Raw genomic sequence first — 14,692 nt, 5'->3', positions numbered from 1 at the left:
ACCCATACTTCCTAATTTGCCCTACAGGGGGCTTCCCTTGGCGGAGGAAGCAAGCCCCCTGTCCCCCAGGTTTCCCCACTTGTCTGTGGTGCTGTGGGGTGCTCCAGGCCCAGGATGTGGGCTCCCGCTGGGTGGTGAAGTGGGCATGAGTGGAGGGGGTCAGGGACCAGGGCCCGAGCCAGGACAAGGGCTGGAAATGAAGGGTAAAGTGCTGAGCTAGTTGGGGCCCTGAACCTTGGCCTCCCAGTGACTCACTAATGCTGTCCTCTCTGGGGCGGGGGGTGGGGGGTGGGGTGTGTGTGGCTGCCCTGAGCCCTCCGGAGGCCCTACCTGCTCACTCCCAGTCTCTGGAGCTAGAGACTAATCTCTGGAGGGAGGCCCAGGCCTCCTCACAGGACAGGTAAGCAAATGCAGAGCCCCAAACACGGGGTAGGGGCAGAGAGGACCCCAGAGAGGGGTAAGCTTGTGGGATGAATGAGGATGGCAGCAGACAGAGGGAGGAGGGAGGAGGGAGGTCTTCTTGGACCACGCAGGCTGGGCACCCAGGGAAAGAGAAGCACGAAGGCTCGCTGGGCTGGGGTCAGGCCGCCAGCCAGGAGAAGTGGCTGACCGGCACACGGGTTCAGTCACAGTGGGCTGTGGCCCAGGATGACTCGATGCCCGAAGTTAGCCCCTGTGGAGCGCTTGCACTGTTCTGTGCCATGATGTCTGGGGGGTAAGACTTTCTCAAGCCTGAAGCTGCCAGGAAGGGAACAGCCCTTTAGTGCCACTTGCCTCTGGGTTTTTGAACATGCTGTTCCCTCCTCCTGGACCACCTTCCAGGAGGTGCCACCATAAGTGGCAAATTCCTATTCATCCTTTCAGTGTGAGCTTACATGCCACCACCTCCTCCGGGAAGCCTTCTGTCACACTTCCAGGCGGTATGTTGGGCTCACGAAGCTCCCAGAGCCTCCTCCCTCACAGAAACCCTCCCCCTGTGCTGGGGTCGTAGGCATCACCCCTGAGTGAAGTCAGGGAGCCTGTTCCCTGGCTGTGGGGTCCCAGGCCCAGCAGAATGCCTGGGTCCAGGAGACGCCTGCCTGTCAGCACCGGCTAGATGACTGGTAAAGAGCTGGGGCTGCACAGTGATCCCAGTCACCGTGAGGAAGCCAGGCCGTCTGGCGCAGGGGTGCAAAAGGCAACCTTTGGAAATCACATACGAGGACCTGTATGTACTTCAGCATGGAGAAAATGGCTTAGGTCCTCTTGTGAGGCTCATGATGAAGACATCAGTGTCCCCTAAGGGGCACAGCAACAACCAATTTATATTTAAAATTAGTCCTCACCTTATTAAATTTACAAAATAAAGTTACAATACCTAGCTCTCTATTAAGCCTTTGAGTTCAACTTACAAATATTATTTTCTCCATACTGTTGAAATTTTATTATTATTTTTAAAGATTTTATTCTTAAGTCATCTCTACATTCAGTGTGGGGCTCAAACCCCCAACCCCGTGATCAAGAGTCACACACTTCACCGACCAAGCCAGCCGGGGGCCCCAACAGTTTCTGTTTGATTCTAAATCTTTCTGGGGTTAAGACATGCTTTTCCAACAGACAAACAGACCAGTGGAACAGAACTGAGAGCCTGGAAATAAACCCAGGGATGTACAGTCAACTAGTCTTTGACAAGGATGCTGAACGGGAGAGAAGATGGTCTCTTGATCAGTGGTGCCGGGGTAACTGGATATTCACATGGGAAACAATGGAGCTGGACCCCTACCTCACACCACTCACAAAAATTAACCCGACATGGATCAAAGACTTAAATGTAAGACCTGAAACCACGAAATTCCTGGAAGGAAACACAGACACAAAGCTCCCCCGACGTGGGTCCTGGTGATGGTTTCTCGGATGTGACACCTAAAGTTCAAGCAACTGAAGCAAAAAATAAACACGTGGGACAACCTTCTGCAGAGCAAAGGAAACCATCCACAGAGTGAAAAGACAACCCGTGGAATGGGAGAAAACACCTGCAAACCGTGCGTTTGGTAACGGGTTAATCTCCAAAATACAGAGAGAATTCATACGACTCAGTAGCAGAAAAACCACCCAGTTAAAACATGGGCAAAGGACCTGAACAGACACTTCTCCAAAGAAGACACCCAGACGGCCAACAGACACATGAGAAGATGCTCAACATCACTGATCACAGGGAAATGCCAATCAAAACCACAATGAGATGTTACCTCCCACCCGTCAGAATGGCCACGATCAAAAGACACAGACGAGAGATACCCAGTGCTGGCGAGGATGCGGAGGAAAAGGAACCCTCGTGCTCTGCTGCTGGGATTGCAAATGGGTGCAGCCATTTACAGTATGGAGGGCCCTCAAAAAATGAAACACACAACGACCATATGGTCCAGCAATCCCATTCTGGGGAAAATGAAAACATTAATTCAAAGAGATATCCGCTCCCCAAGTTCACTGCAGCATTATTTACAGTAGCCAAGACACGTCTACGGATGGAGGGATGGAGAGAGACATCATGGTGCATGTGTGCACAATGGAATATTACTCAGCCATAAAAACCGAGGAAACCCTACCACTCGTGACAACATGATGCCTTCATCTCGCTAAGTGAGATAAGCCAGACAGAGAAAGGCAAACACGGCAGGATCTCACTGATGCGCGGGATCTCAAACAAAAACAACAAACTCAGGAAAAGAGATCAGACGTGTGGTTATAGGGGGGTGGGAGAGCTGGAGGAGGGGGGTCAGAGGGTCCAAACCCCACGTGCAAGGGAAGGAAGCACCGGGGGGTGTCTCGTAGCCGACCCTGCTGTGGGTGTGGAGGGATGGTAAAATCCTGAGTTCTCGCCACATGCAGACAAGGGCTTTCTGTCTTTGTGTCGTATCTGTAGGAGCAGTTGGACGTTAGCAGAGCCTCTCGTGCTGATCACTTCACAGCAGACATCAGCCAAACCATCACGCTGCATGCCTCAACCTCACACCGTGATGGGTCTCAATGATTTCTCCATCAAAGTGGGAAAAAAACCTTTTCCACTGAGGCAACAGTTCCCTCAGCCCAAGTGATCTTGAGGTGACCTTGGCAAGACTAGCTGAGAGGCGCCTTCCCTCCAGGAGAAGCTGTGGGACAACCTGCCATCCCGGGGGGACGCGAGGCGGAGGGCTGGAGACAGAAAGGGCAGTCTTCCACAGGACCTTGCCTGATGGACACAGTAGCCTGGACTCCGAGACCTCGAGAGGGGCTGAGCTGCCCATGGTCATGGCAGGCCCGGGCCTCCGCTCCCTCCTCTCCACGGCTGCTCCATCCAGATTCTGTGTTAGTTTGGCTTTGAAATGATTTATGTGTTTTCCTGTCTTGCTCGAATGCCCACTAGATTGGTGGGGATTCGGCGTCTTTGTGCCCAGCAGAAAGGTGACCCCACAAATCCACCGGAGGACCGGTATTTGGGTTCTAAGTGGGGTCCGCATCACGTCCCGCGCCGACGAAGGCCACTCCCACGACAGAACGCCCTCCCCGGCTGCTGGTGTGCAAACGTACCTTCGATCCTAGTCTTGAAGTGGGGGTACCTGTTGAGAATCTCCACCTGCTTCCTCCAGTCAAAGTCATTCCGCCAGTAGGAAAGGACTTTCCTCAGGTACGTGGAGTTGAAGCCAAAATGGAAACGCGCGTCCTCCAAAGGTGGGGTCAAACGGACCCTGTCGATCCTCCGGTGTAAGTCCTGGAGCAAAACACGGGAGCGGGGAGAGACAGGGGTTGGGGGCAGAGCACAAAGCAGGTTTGTTTCCAGAAAACGGAGCACAGCCTGCTGCCACGAGACAGCGTGAGCTGGCGAGGCAAAGCTGCGTCCCATCCCACGGGAGGACGGGAGGTCGCCGGTCTGCAGATGTGCGTCCCCGCCAGTCAGGTTGACCCCAGGAGAAATCTCCTTGTTTCCCACAACAGTGGCTCTTCCCAAAGCCTATGTTGTTCACTTGTTAAACAATTAATTTATGAGAGAGAGAGAGCGAGAGAGAGAGCGCCTGCATTGATAAGGGGATGAGGGGCAGAGGGAGAGAGAAACTCCAGACTCCCCACTGAGCGCAGAGCCGGGTGCAGGGCTCGATCGCAGGACCCCCAGATCGTGACTCGAGCTGAAACCAAGAGTCGGCCACCGAGCCGACTGAGCCCCCCAGGCGCCCCTATGTTCTTCACCTTTGACTTTAGTATTTTTTTTTTTTTACTTCACTCTTACCTATTTTTAACCATACGAACGATATGCATCTTTCATTCATCTAGGCTTACGCGTGGCAGGGACCAGCAAACCTTTTTTGGTCAGAGGCCAGCCAGTAACTATTTTAGGCTTTTGAAGCCGCCCCGGTCCACTCTGTCCTTGCAGCATGGAAGCAGCCAAGCCACAGGCAAGTCGCGGACGAGCGGACACGGCCGTGTTTCAGTAAAACTTTATTTACAGACATGGAATCCCTCATGCCATGTGATTTTCACATGTCTCAAGACAGTGTTCTTTTCTGGATGGTTTTTCAGCCATTTGGAGACACATAAAAGCTATTCGGATCAGCAGGCGCCAGGACAGAGCTGTCCCAAGGCTGCCGTCTGCAGACTCGGAGACTCAGCACTGGGAAACGCTGTAACTCTGCTGGGATCAAGACACAGACCAGGAAGCCTGCTGGGCGAGCATCGGGCTAGGACGTGGTCCGCCTCGGCTCAGGGGGCCTCCCAACCATTACCTTCTCGGTCAGCGTCCCGAGCTCTCCAGCACCCAGGTTTCAGATGTCTTAGCTCTGGGTCTGAGAACCCACGAGAGGAGTGACCCTTGGGGCCCTGCCTCTGTCCTGAACAGCAAGGCATGGCAGTCCCCCCCAAGCACCCTCCGCCTGCTTTCTTTTGGGTGCAGCCCGGTTTCTGCTTTTCGCCGAAATCTTACTTTTTATTGGCACTTCGTACGGCATGTATCCTTAGTAATCCCTCAGTTCCCTTTCCTTTGTGCCCACTTCTTCTCTAGATTATGGGACTGCAAGTGAATGGCGGACAGGACTTCTCCCTTCTCCAGAAGCCCAGCATCATACCTGCATACAGCAGGTTCTCCAATATGCACAGAATGAGAGCAAGAACGGGCAGGGCCATCCTGGGTCCCACTCACCCTCCTGGCCCAGCAGCCCACCCCACCCGGCACCCCAGACTCCAGCATGTGGGGGAGAGGTGCACACTCTGGGGTTGGACGGACCCGAGCCCAAATCCTGCTTATCTCGGTCACTTTGTCCGAGCTCCAATTCCTGCATCCGTAGAGGGGACGACAGTCTTCAGCTTACAGGGTCACTGTGGGGACTGCACAGAACCACGAGCCCCTGCCCCCCAGCAGGCGCATAATGAATGCTGACCCTGACAGCATCTGACATCACCTCAGCCTTGCTTCTCACTCAGGATCTCTGCCCGAGCCCCGTGGGAACCTGCTGGCTTTCTCCTGCTCACTCCCAGGGCTTCACCTGGCGCAGAGGAGGAGGAAGCAGCTGCTTTCCGTTTCCTTGGATGCACGTGCCTGGGACAGCTGTCACCACCCCCTCACCTGGGTGCGGCTGGAACTTGGGCAGGGGAGGGAGGTCCTGCCCGAGGAGGAAGGAGTAGAGGGGATGGGTGGGCAAAGGGGCAGGCTGGACATGTCTCTCTCGGCACCTGTCCGATGGGAGAAGAGTGGAGGGAAACCTCCCAGCCGCAGAGGCAGGGGAGCCCCAGCAGGGGCCTCGCTGTCCTCCCCCCTGCTCAGCCCCCCTGCCGAAGCTACCTTACCTGGATCTCCTCCTCGGAGGTCTCTACCTTGAAAGGGCGGATGCTGCTATCCTCCGCGGCTGCGGGCCTTGCCCCGGGCCCCCACCACCCATCTTCAAGAGGCAACGTTTCCTCCTTGTCCCGGGAGACAAACCAGTAGATGACAAAGCCCAGCACGGAGGTGAGGAGAATCTCCAGCCACATGATTCCTGCAAGAGCGAGGAGTGTCCGTCAGCTCCTGAGACCCCCAGCCACGCCTCGACCCCCCGCCGGAGACCCCGAATCCCCACCTGGTCTCCCGTTGCGCCCTCGACATCAGGTACTTTTTTTTTTTAAGATTTTATTTATTTATTTGACAGACAGAGATCACAAGTAGCAGAGAGGCAGGCAGAGAGAGAGGGAGAAGCAGGCTCTCCGCTGAGCAGAGGGCCCGATGTGGGGCTCGATCCCAGGACCCTGGGATCATGACGTGAGCAGAAGGCAGAGGCTTTAACCCACTGAGCCACCCAGGCGCCCCCAGGTACTTTTTTTTAAGGTAAGCACCATACCCAGCACGGAGTCCAGTGTGGGGCTCGAACTCACGACCCTGAGCTCAAACTCTGAGCTGAGATCGAGTCAGACCCTCACCGATCCCCCAGATGCCCCAGACCTCATGTACTTCTGACCTAAAAAAAAGAATATAAGCACAGGGAAGTACTAAACACCAAGAAAAAAAAGACAAGCCTCATTTGTAAGCTCATCAATGAACTATGAAATTCATTCTTAGAATTGGAAAAATATGGATGCAGGGTGGCTTCTCCACAGCCCCCAGGCGTGGGGACTGCCCTTCCGTGGCCTCATGGTTCTCTGGTTCTCCAATGGGCCTTCGGCTCTGGAAGCTTCTCTCCACCCTCATGAGTGCCCCCCCCTCCCTGCCCCATGCAGTGCTGGGCTCCAGAGGCTCCACTCCTTACTGTCTCCAGTCCCCACGGGTGCAGGGACCAGCACAGAGGCCTGGGCGGGGGGGGGGGGGAGACGGGGGAGTGTTATGAGGCCATACATCTCAGCTGTAATTTTAAAACCTCTTTAGAAGATAGGATTCATGGGGCGCCTGGGTGGCTCAGTGGGTTAAACCTCTGTCTTCAGTTCAGGTCATGATCTCAGGGTCCTGGGATCAAGCCCCGCACTGGGCTCTCTGCTCAGCAGGGAGCCTGCTTCCTGCCCCCCACCCCCTGCCCCGCCTGCCTCTCTGCCTACTTGTGATCTCTGTTGGTCAAATAAATAAAATTTAAAAAAAAAAAAAAAGAGAAAGAAGATAGGATTCACAAGCTGTACAATTCCTCTGCCTCAAGTGTAGGATCTGGTGATTTCTAGTTGGCCAGAGCCACAATTTTAGAGCATTTCCATCAGCCCAAGCAACCACAATTCCGCTTTCTGTCTCTATAGACCTGCCTGTTCTTAGGACAACCTGAGAAGCTGTCCGGGTCCTCTTTGCCCAAGGACATGCTGGGGCCATGCCGAGGCCCTGGGGTTGGCTGCCACCCCCCTGAACCGGGCCACCGGCAGCTGGTCCTTGAAATTCTGGTCCGTGGGCATCCAGAAATCGCTTAGCCTCCCTGCCCTTCCCTCAGCACTGCAGAGATCAAATACCCTTTGCTGTCCCCATCCTACTGACGCAGGGGACAGGTGTGTGCCCCTCCCTGCCCCCCAGCTCCAGCCAATGCCTTCTCGCGGCTGGTCTGCACGGTCTGTGCAGGTGACAGGCAGTGTTGGGGAGGGCTTCCTCGGGGGGAATGACTCCGTGTCATTTAGCTCACCTAATTATCGTAATAGTCGCATTTTGCAGTTGAGGAAATGAAGGCTGAGCAGTGTGTCCAAGCCCCAAGAGCCTGTAAACGGGGGAGGCAGGTTCCCAAGCTGCATGGACATGCACCCCAGACCACCTCTACTCCCTGTGCTTGGTTACTGGGGGAAGATCTCTCTGCACGATGGAACTGTGGGCCTCTCGAAGGCAGGGAGGATGTCCTTTTTGGCCCTAAATCCTCTCTATTCCCCTCTAAGGTGGCAGGGGGCCGTGGACGGCACTGTCCCAACTATAAGGGATGAACCAAAACCTTGCAGGAGAATTGCCTACAGTCTCTCTGGAAAAGGGGCAGAATCTACTAGAACTGGACCTTGACAAAGTCTGTGACTCAGCAAATCACCGCTAGGTACAGACCCAACCTAAACGCAGTCCAGCCCAGGGAAGAGATGTGGAGAGCAAGGCTCAGGCAGGTGCACGACACACCTCGGGGGGTGCGGGGTCACTGCTGCAGGGACACTCTCTTAGGAGCCTGGCACGGCTATGGTCATGGCCCCGAGTCTGCAGGCTGCCCCTTGACTGTGGGAACCCACCCAGGCTCTGATTCTTTACTCAGCAAGACCTGCTGATTTGGAAGTCACAGGCGGCCTGGTTCCTGGAAGTGGGAGTGCTCTGGGGAGGTGACACGCCATCTCCCAGGCCCACCACTCTCCACGTAACACACAAAGCCCTTGTGGGTCTGGGGAGACCCGGTCTGGCTTTCCCAGAGAACCCCCATTCCATGGGACCCCCCCAAAAGAGAAACTGGGACTACTTTGCCTTAAGAACTGGAACATCTCGGGGGTTACAAAAAGGGAGCTTCTCCTGTTTCCGGTAGCTGAAATCCCGAGTGACCAAAGCACTCTGAGCATCTGTGGCCTTGTAACCTGGGGGAAACCACGCCTGGCTCAAAGCAGGTGCTCTGGCCCCGTGCATTCCTTCCCCTGAATCCCTTCCTACTGGGTGCAATCTTCAGGCTGGCAGAGCCCCCGGGAGATTCCCGCACTCCAGAGCCATGCACAGGAACCTGTCGTCTGGGAGTGTCCGCTCCCCAAGGACATGGCTTGGGAGGATGGAGGCAGCATGAGGGGGGGACCTCTGGCTGTCTGCATCCCGCAACCCCCGTCCCGGGGCAGTTGCCCATCTTTGTTTCCATCTGTCCTGAGAGGCTGCAATTCTCACCCCCAGGGACAGATCTCTGTCTCTTTGGCCTTCACGTCCTCAGGGAGAGCTCTTGCACGGGGTCTGCTCCTGCCAGGGGAGAAAACACTCTGCCCCCTTCAAAACACCAGCGTTCAGGAGCCACCGTGAAGACTTCACAAGTCTCAGGTTCTAGAAGGAGCGTGGTGGCTTCGTGGGGCGGGCTCCTGACGCCCGAGCCTGGGAGGCACACTCAGAAAGCTCTAGACCCTTATTCGACCCGATTCTGTTGCTTAGTGTTGTTTGGTTGTAATGCATTTTCCCAGAACCCAGACCTGACGCTCTGCTGGGAGAGGTCGGGGGGTCAGAGGGGAGGAAGTCTTTCTCAGTGGAAAGATTTTTTCCTCAGAGTCAGAGTACCCTTCCTAAAACAGTGATTAGCTTGCCTCATAAGGAAAATGTAGTTTTTCTTGTAAACCAGCCTGATTTCTTTCTTTTTTAGCACACTAACTGGAGGACAGTGGTCATGTGAGATCATGCTCAAAGGCACCCTGACGACTCGGGTAAGAAACAAGATCATATGGAGTTTAATTTCCCAAATTCTTCTCTGAGGTCAAGCTCTGGACACATACTTATGCAACTTGGGGAAAAAAATCAGTGATTGGGGCACCTTGGTAGCTCCATGGGTTGAGTGTCTGCCTTTAGCTCAGGTCATGATCCCACAGTTCTGGGATCGAGTCCTGCATCAGGCTCCCTCTGCCCCACTTGTGTTCTCTCTCTCTGCCTCACTCTCAAATAAATAAATAAATAAATAAAATCTTTAAAAAAAAAATCAGGGTCAGTTTGCAGTGAAGAAGCTAATTGGGCAATATGGTGACCTTAGGACTGAATGTAAAATACTTGAAAGGGACAAGGAAAGCCCATGGGGCTGTGAACTCGTTTTCTCCTGCCTACCTGGGTCTGACTTACAAAGCCAACTCTTAGATACACGAGGTCAAATAAAGAAGGTGATTCCATCTCCCGCACGCATGGGTGAAACGGACATCCTTCTAAGAATTGAACTGAAGACATCTTTCTGTTATGCTTGGGGCAGAAACCCAAGTTTTAAAAACAGACGATTCGTTTAAGGACTGAGACTAACAGCTCAGCTCTTTTCTTATAACTTGAATTTGGTCCGTAATGGACCAGGAAGTCATTCATTCTTTTAAAGTAAATAAGGGATTTGGATTGGTGCCTTGGAAAAGTCTTCTTGGACAGAGATGAGCTCAGCAGACACCATCGGTGTGCATGTGGCTGGGAGTTTTGAAGGCTACAGGGGAGTTCACGAGACACAAAGTAGGAAAGTGCACGTGTGGGCGAGGAGCCCCGAGATCTACACCTGTGCCCAGCGTAGGCACTGACAGTTGCAAGCTTCAGGGCGCAGTCTTCCCATTTCCGTCTGTTCCAGCTGTCTCTACCTAGCCTCCTGGAAACTGCTGCTTCTTCATGACGATGCCACGAGTGTTAACGCAGAAGTCAGGATTGCCATTCAGATGCCTCTTCTGGAAATCCTAAGCCAGGACTTGGGAGCAAGGTGAGGAAATGTGCCTGGGGAGGTGGGTGCGTTGTGGCTGCGGGAGAAAAAGGCGGCCTGGCCGGGTTACTGAAACCTCGGCGTCCTGCCCCCGTTGCCTGGAGGGAGCTGGGTACTCAGCAAACGTGCCCCTCCAGCCCCACCCTCCCCAAGGAGGCAGAGTGACTGCCCCGAACTTCTCCCGCTTCCTTCCTCGCTTGGAATTTTGCTTTTTGTTGGCAAAGCCCAGCTGAACACTGCATTTCCTGGCCCTCCCTGCAGCTCAGTCTGATGGAGCGATGAGGTGCTGACAAAGAGCTGCAAGTGTGTTTGGGGAAGAGCCACCTGTGGCCTGGACAGTACTTGGTATAAATTAGGAAAAGACACCCGTCCTTTAAAACGAGATCAGAAAATTAACCTAGTGTATTGTTTGGTCCTAAGACGCCCCATTGTCATCTCCCAGAAAGCATCTGTAAATACATATGCAAATCCACGCTGTGGACAACGTCCATGGCATCCTCTTGGGTTGCATAGTGCACCACCTGAGCAAGGGTGCATGGGTCCTGCATGCATATGGCAGACTGTGTAAAGAGCGCTGCCTCAGCTGGGAAGTGTGCACCTATTGCCCTTCCCCTTCCTCCTTCATGCTTCCAGGGATACAGATGTGATGCTTGGACTCTGGTAGCCATTTTGGGCCATGAGGTCATCTTGAGGAGAGAGGTCAGCGCTAGGGCGATGATGGTGATGATGGGTTCCCGCTGACTGTGGCTCTAGCAGCCCAGTCCTGGATTACTTACTCCAAACTTCCTTCGTGTGACAGGGAAACTTCTACATTGTTTGAGCCACTGTCCCTTTGAGTATTGTAATATAGAAAGCCTAACATCATCCTCACTAATTGTGAAAGTTAGGGGGAAAAGAAAATATATCCAATCCCCCTGCCCCTGTGGACACATTCTCAACAACAAATGCTCAGTCTTCGAAAGGTTCAACGCTGCATTCGTGTTCCATGGCTGAGACGTATCTGATGACAAACATCGTCCTGGAAACAATTTGAATGTCCATTGGCCGGGGATGGAAGTAAGCTGTCATGGACTCATCAAATGAACTTAGGGACGGCTGCCCCAAATGTGCCCCTTCGGCACGGTGATGAGTTTAAATAAAAGCCACTTAGGAGGCAGCCGGTGCAAGGACCCTCAGACCCTCCTATTTGCCCCCTGAAAACAGGAAACAAACCTCCCAAATGAAAAATACCCTTCCTGTGTTAAGAAGTAAAAAGACACCCTTGTCGCCGGAGATGGGGACTTGAGAGTCGAGAACGCGGCACACACAGGCCTTGTTCTGTTTCTAATCTACTCGCCGTGTCTAAATTCTGATTAGAATTCCCCGCAGATTAAGGCTCGCAAACACCTGCTTTCTATATCCTGTTAATTCGTCATGCGTTGATTGTCTCTTTGTCTCGAAAGCATAAAAACTGTCTGCCTTGGTCCTTTCTTCGGGCCCCAATTTCTCTACTGGACCTCCATGCACAGGTCATAAAACTCTGATGTTTTTCTTCTGGTTAATCTGTCTCGTGTGAATTGAATTCTTGGTCCAGCTAAAGACCCTGAGGGTAGATGAAGAACTTTTCCTTCCTTACACTACGCAGAAGGTCACTTATCTGTGGCTCCAGAAAGATCTCCCCGATGAACAGTTAAGTGAGAGCAGGAGAGCATGACCAACAGTGCCACCCGCGTGCACCAAAGGACACAATGCCCTATGGACAGTCTCGGACTTCACCCGGATCTTGGCAACAGTGACCGCCCCAAAGAGGGAACGATCTTTTTTATTCTTTTCAAAGATTTTATTTATTTGAGAGAGGGGGGCATGCCACCAGGGGGAGGAGCAGAGGGAGAGAGGGACTCTCCAGCAGGCTCCACGCTGAGTATGGAGCCCAATGCGGGGCTCGACCTCATGACCCTGAGATCAGAAGTTGAGCCAAAACCAAGAGTCAGACACTCAACCAACTCAGCCACCACGCGCCCCATGAGGAAAAGTCTTGTGCTGAATAAGCTTTTGCACTTTGAAAAAAAATCACCTTTTACCAAACGCATGTACCATCCTTTCAAAAACAACATAATCGTACATTTTTTAAACCACGAAACCCCGTAAGGGGGACAACAGTCCTCCCTGTGACTCAGCATCAACGGTGAGTCAGATGCCCCCTCTGGGCCAGAGGCACTCAGAACCTACTCATGCAGCTATGGCTGGGATCCTGTTCAGTGACTTCCTGGGGGCTGAGACCTCACTGAGATAAAGGATAATCTGGAAGCCTGGGGACCTCTGCGGGCCATGGGCCTGGTGGAAATGTGAAACAGATGGGTGAATGAGGCTGGCCGGGCTGCCAGGGGTCCTGTGCCCAAACAGGGCCATCCCTTCCAGGCGCGGGGCTCCTGCTGCTTGCTGTGCGGGCGACAGACACGTATGTGGTTCTAACCTAGATCCCGGTGCCCACCTGCCAATGCAGTGGCTCCCAAGCATCTTGGACCCTCCGCGGGGGCATCTGCAACAGCACAGTGATCTTGTCCCCCTGCGCCTCTGTCTCCTTCTGGGGCTCCTACTCACTGTGGCAGGCACTAGGCACCTTCTGCATGCCGCGCCCTCAGCCCATGCCATGACCTTGAACCCCCTGCGGCATTCCACCCACATGGATGGAACCTGTTGGCAGGTTCTAGCAGCTCCATCTCCAAGATGGTCTGGAAGCCACCTCCGCCACTATCTCCCTTGGACCAAAGTGAAGCCCCGGTCCGGTCCCCACCCATGTGCTCTGTCCCCTCCCACCCCACATCATCTGCAGCCAGAGGGACCTTCTGGAAATGCAAACCTGCTCGTGTCCCTTCCCTTGTTACAACCCTCAAATAGCTTCCTGCTGTCCTTGGAACAGAGGGACACTGGCTCAGCCTTCAAGGCCCCTGTGGTCAGAGCGGTGCACCTCTCCCTTCCTGGCCCTCTCTGGGCCCAAGCCCCATCTCGGACCCAGGGCATCCCAGGCTCTCTTTGAGAACAGAGGCCGAGGGGGCCCAGCTCTGCCTCCGGGGGAGGACTCCACCCTCTGCCCCATGGCGCTGAGGGTTTCCTGACTGTGACTCACACTCACATGAGGGGGAGAACGTCACCTCCTTCTGGGGGAAGTCATCTCGACAGAAAACTCTGGGGCAGAGGCTATGAGGGGGGACACGGTGGCACCACAGGCCGCTGTGATGCCAGGCCAGACAGAAAGGTGGGGCTCGGGGTTCTGTGCCCTTCCCCAGGCCCGCCCCCCCACCACCCCAAGTCTCACCACTCCTCTCTGGAGGAAGGCAGAAGGAACATCCCCGGGGAACGGACAAACAGACGGCTTCCCTTCCATTCCAGGGCTGGCCGTGAAGAACGGGAATGTCCCTGCCGCCGATGCACTGCTCACAGCCGCTGCCCCAGCAAACGGGCTTCCCAAAATTCCCAGGTCCTGCTCGCTGGGGCTGAGATCACCCTGGGGGGTGGATGGCCAGGGACAGAGCAGGAAAGCCTGGGGGGAGGACACCCTGGCCAGCCACACAGCCTCTGCCCCCGCAGACATTTCTCCCTGGACCCCAGCGGCCAGCAGGGCCTCAGGATGGGTGAGGCCCGGGACAGCTGCTGAGCAACACGCCCTGTACCCCTACCCCAGAGCCAGGCCCTGTTTTCCTCCCAGAAGGCCTGGAGCAAAGCCTGGGAGAGCAGCCTGGAACCAGCACCCAGGGGAAAAGAAAACACCGTTTACAGGCAAAAACAAAGCAGAATGCAAGGGCAGTAAAAACAGCACCGGGGCGGGGTGCAGGCTTCGTGGGGGAAGCCCTGCTCTGGGCCTGCGTGGGGGCACATCGCCACCGGACACGGAGTGTGTCCCCCACCCCCAAACCGACTCTGTTCATGCCTCTGCGTAGACAGACAGAACACGACCTGATTCGTGCTGCAGCTGGATGGCATGCTCTTGGAGTCGGGAGCCCGCGGGCCGGTGGTCAGGCGCTGGCTGCCGGCCTCCAGTCCTGGCCCTGCCACCCACCAGCCACGCGACTTCAGGCCAGTGACCCCAGCTCTCCAGGCCTCACCGAACTGGGGGATTCAAAGAGTCACTTCGGGTAAAGGGGCGATGCACCCGCCCAGGGATTCGCTTCGGATTTTAAGTCCCCAGAACACGACAGGTCAAGGAGGGGGACCCAAACCCATGTCCTTATCCAGCACTTTCCCTGAGGAAGTGCTACCCCGGCCAAGATGGGGAGCTGAGGAGTGGACCTCAGAGGAGGGAAGGCAGAACGTGTGGGGCACCCAGACCCTGCCGCAGTGGGAGAAGGGAGGACCCCTGGCAGGGCTGGCTGACCCCCAGCACCTCCGGAGGGGGCCCAGGGACCTGCAGACCT

The 14,692-nt window shown here is 54.8% G+C and overlaps 1 protein-coding gene across 10 annotated transcripts in view; it reads right to left on the bottom strand.

Moving 5' to 3' along the window:
• EPHX1 (epoxide hydrolase 1) overlaps positions 1 to 14,692 on the bottom strand; it is a 34,173-nt gene that overhangs the window by 8,725 nt on the left and 10,756 nt on the right. For 4 of the 10 annotated variants that reach the window (XM_080824998.1, XM_080824994.1, XM_080824997.1 and 1 more), the window contains exons 2-4: positions 6,318 to 6,434; positions 5,791 to 5,978; positions 3,547 to 3,727 (exon numbers count right to left, since the gene is read on the bottom strand). In XM_080824998.1, coding sequence (XP_080681124.1) covers positions 3,547 to 3,727; positions 5,791 to 5,973 — 364 coding nt within the window. In that variant the 5' untranslated portion in view covers positions 5,974 to 5,978; positions 6,318 to 6,434. Of the gene's footprint in view, positions 1 to 3,546; positions 3,728 to 5,790; positions 5,979 to 6,317; positions 6,435 to 7,565; positions 7,638 to 13,596; positions 14,388 to 14,692 lie in introns of all 10 variants that reach the window. The other 6 variants (XM_080825002.1, XM_080825000.1, XM_080825003.1 and 3 more) reach the window with 4 other exon arrangements.

The sequence above is a fragment of the Martes martes genome (assembly GCF_963455335.1).
Source record: "Martes martes genome assembly, chromosome: 15".
Lineage (NCBI taxonomy): Eukaryota > Metazoa > Chordata > Mammalia > Carnivora > Mustelidae > Martes > Martes martes.
This window is presented reverse-complemented; position numbering and strand designations above follow the sequence as displayed.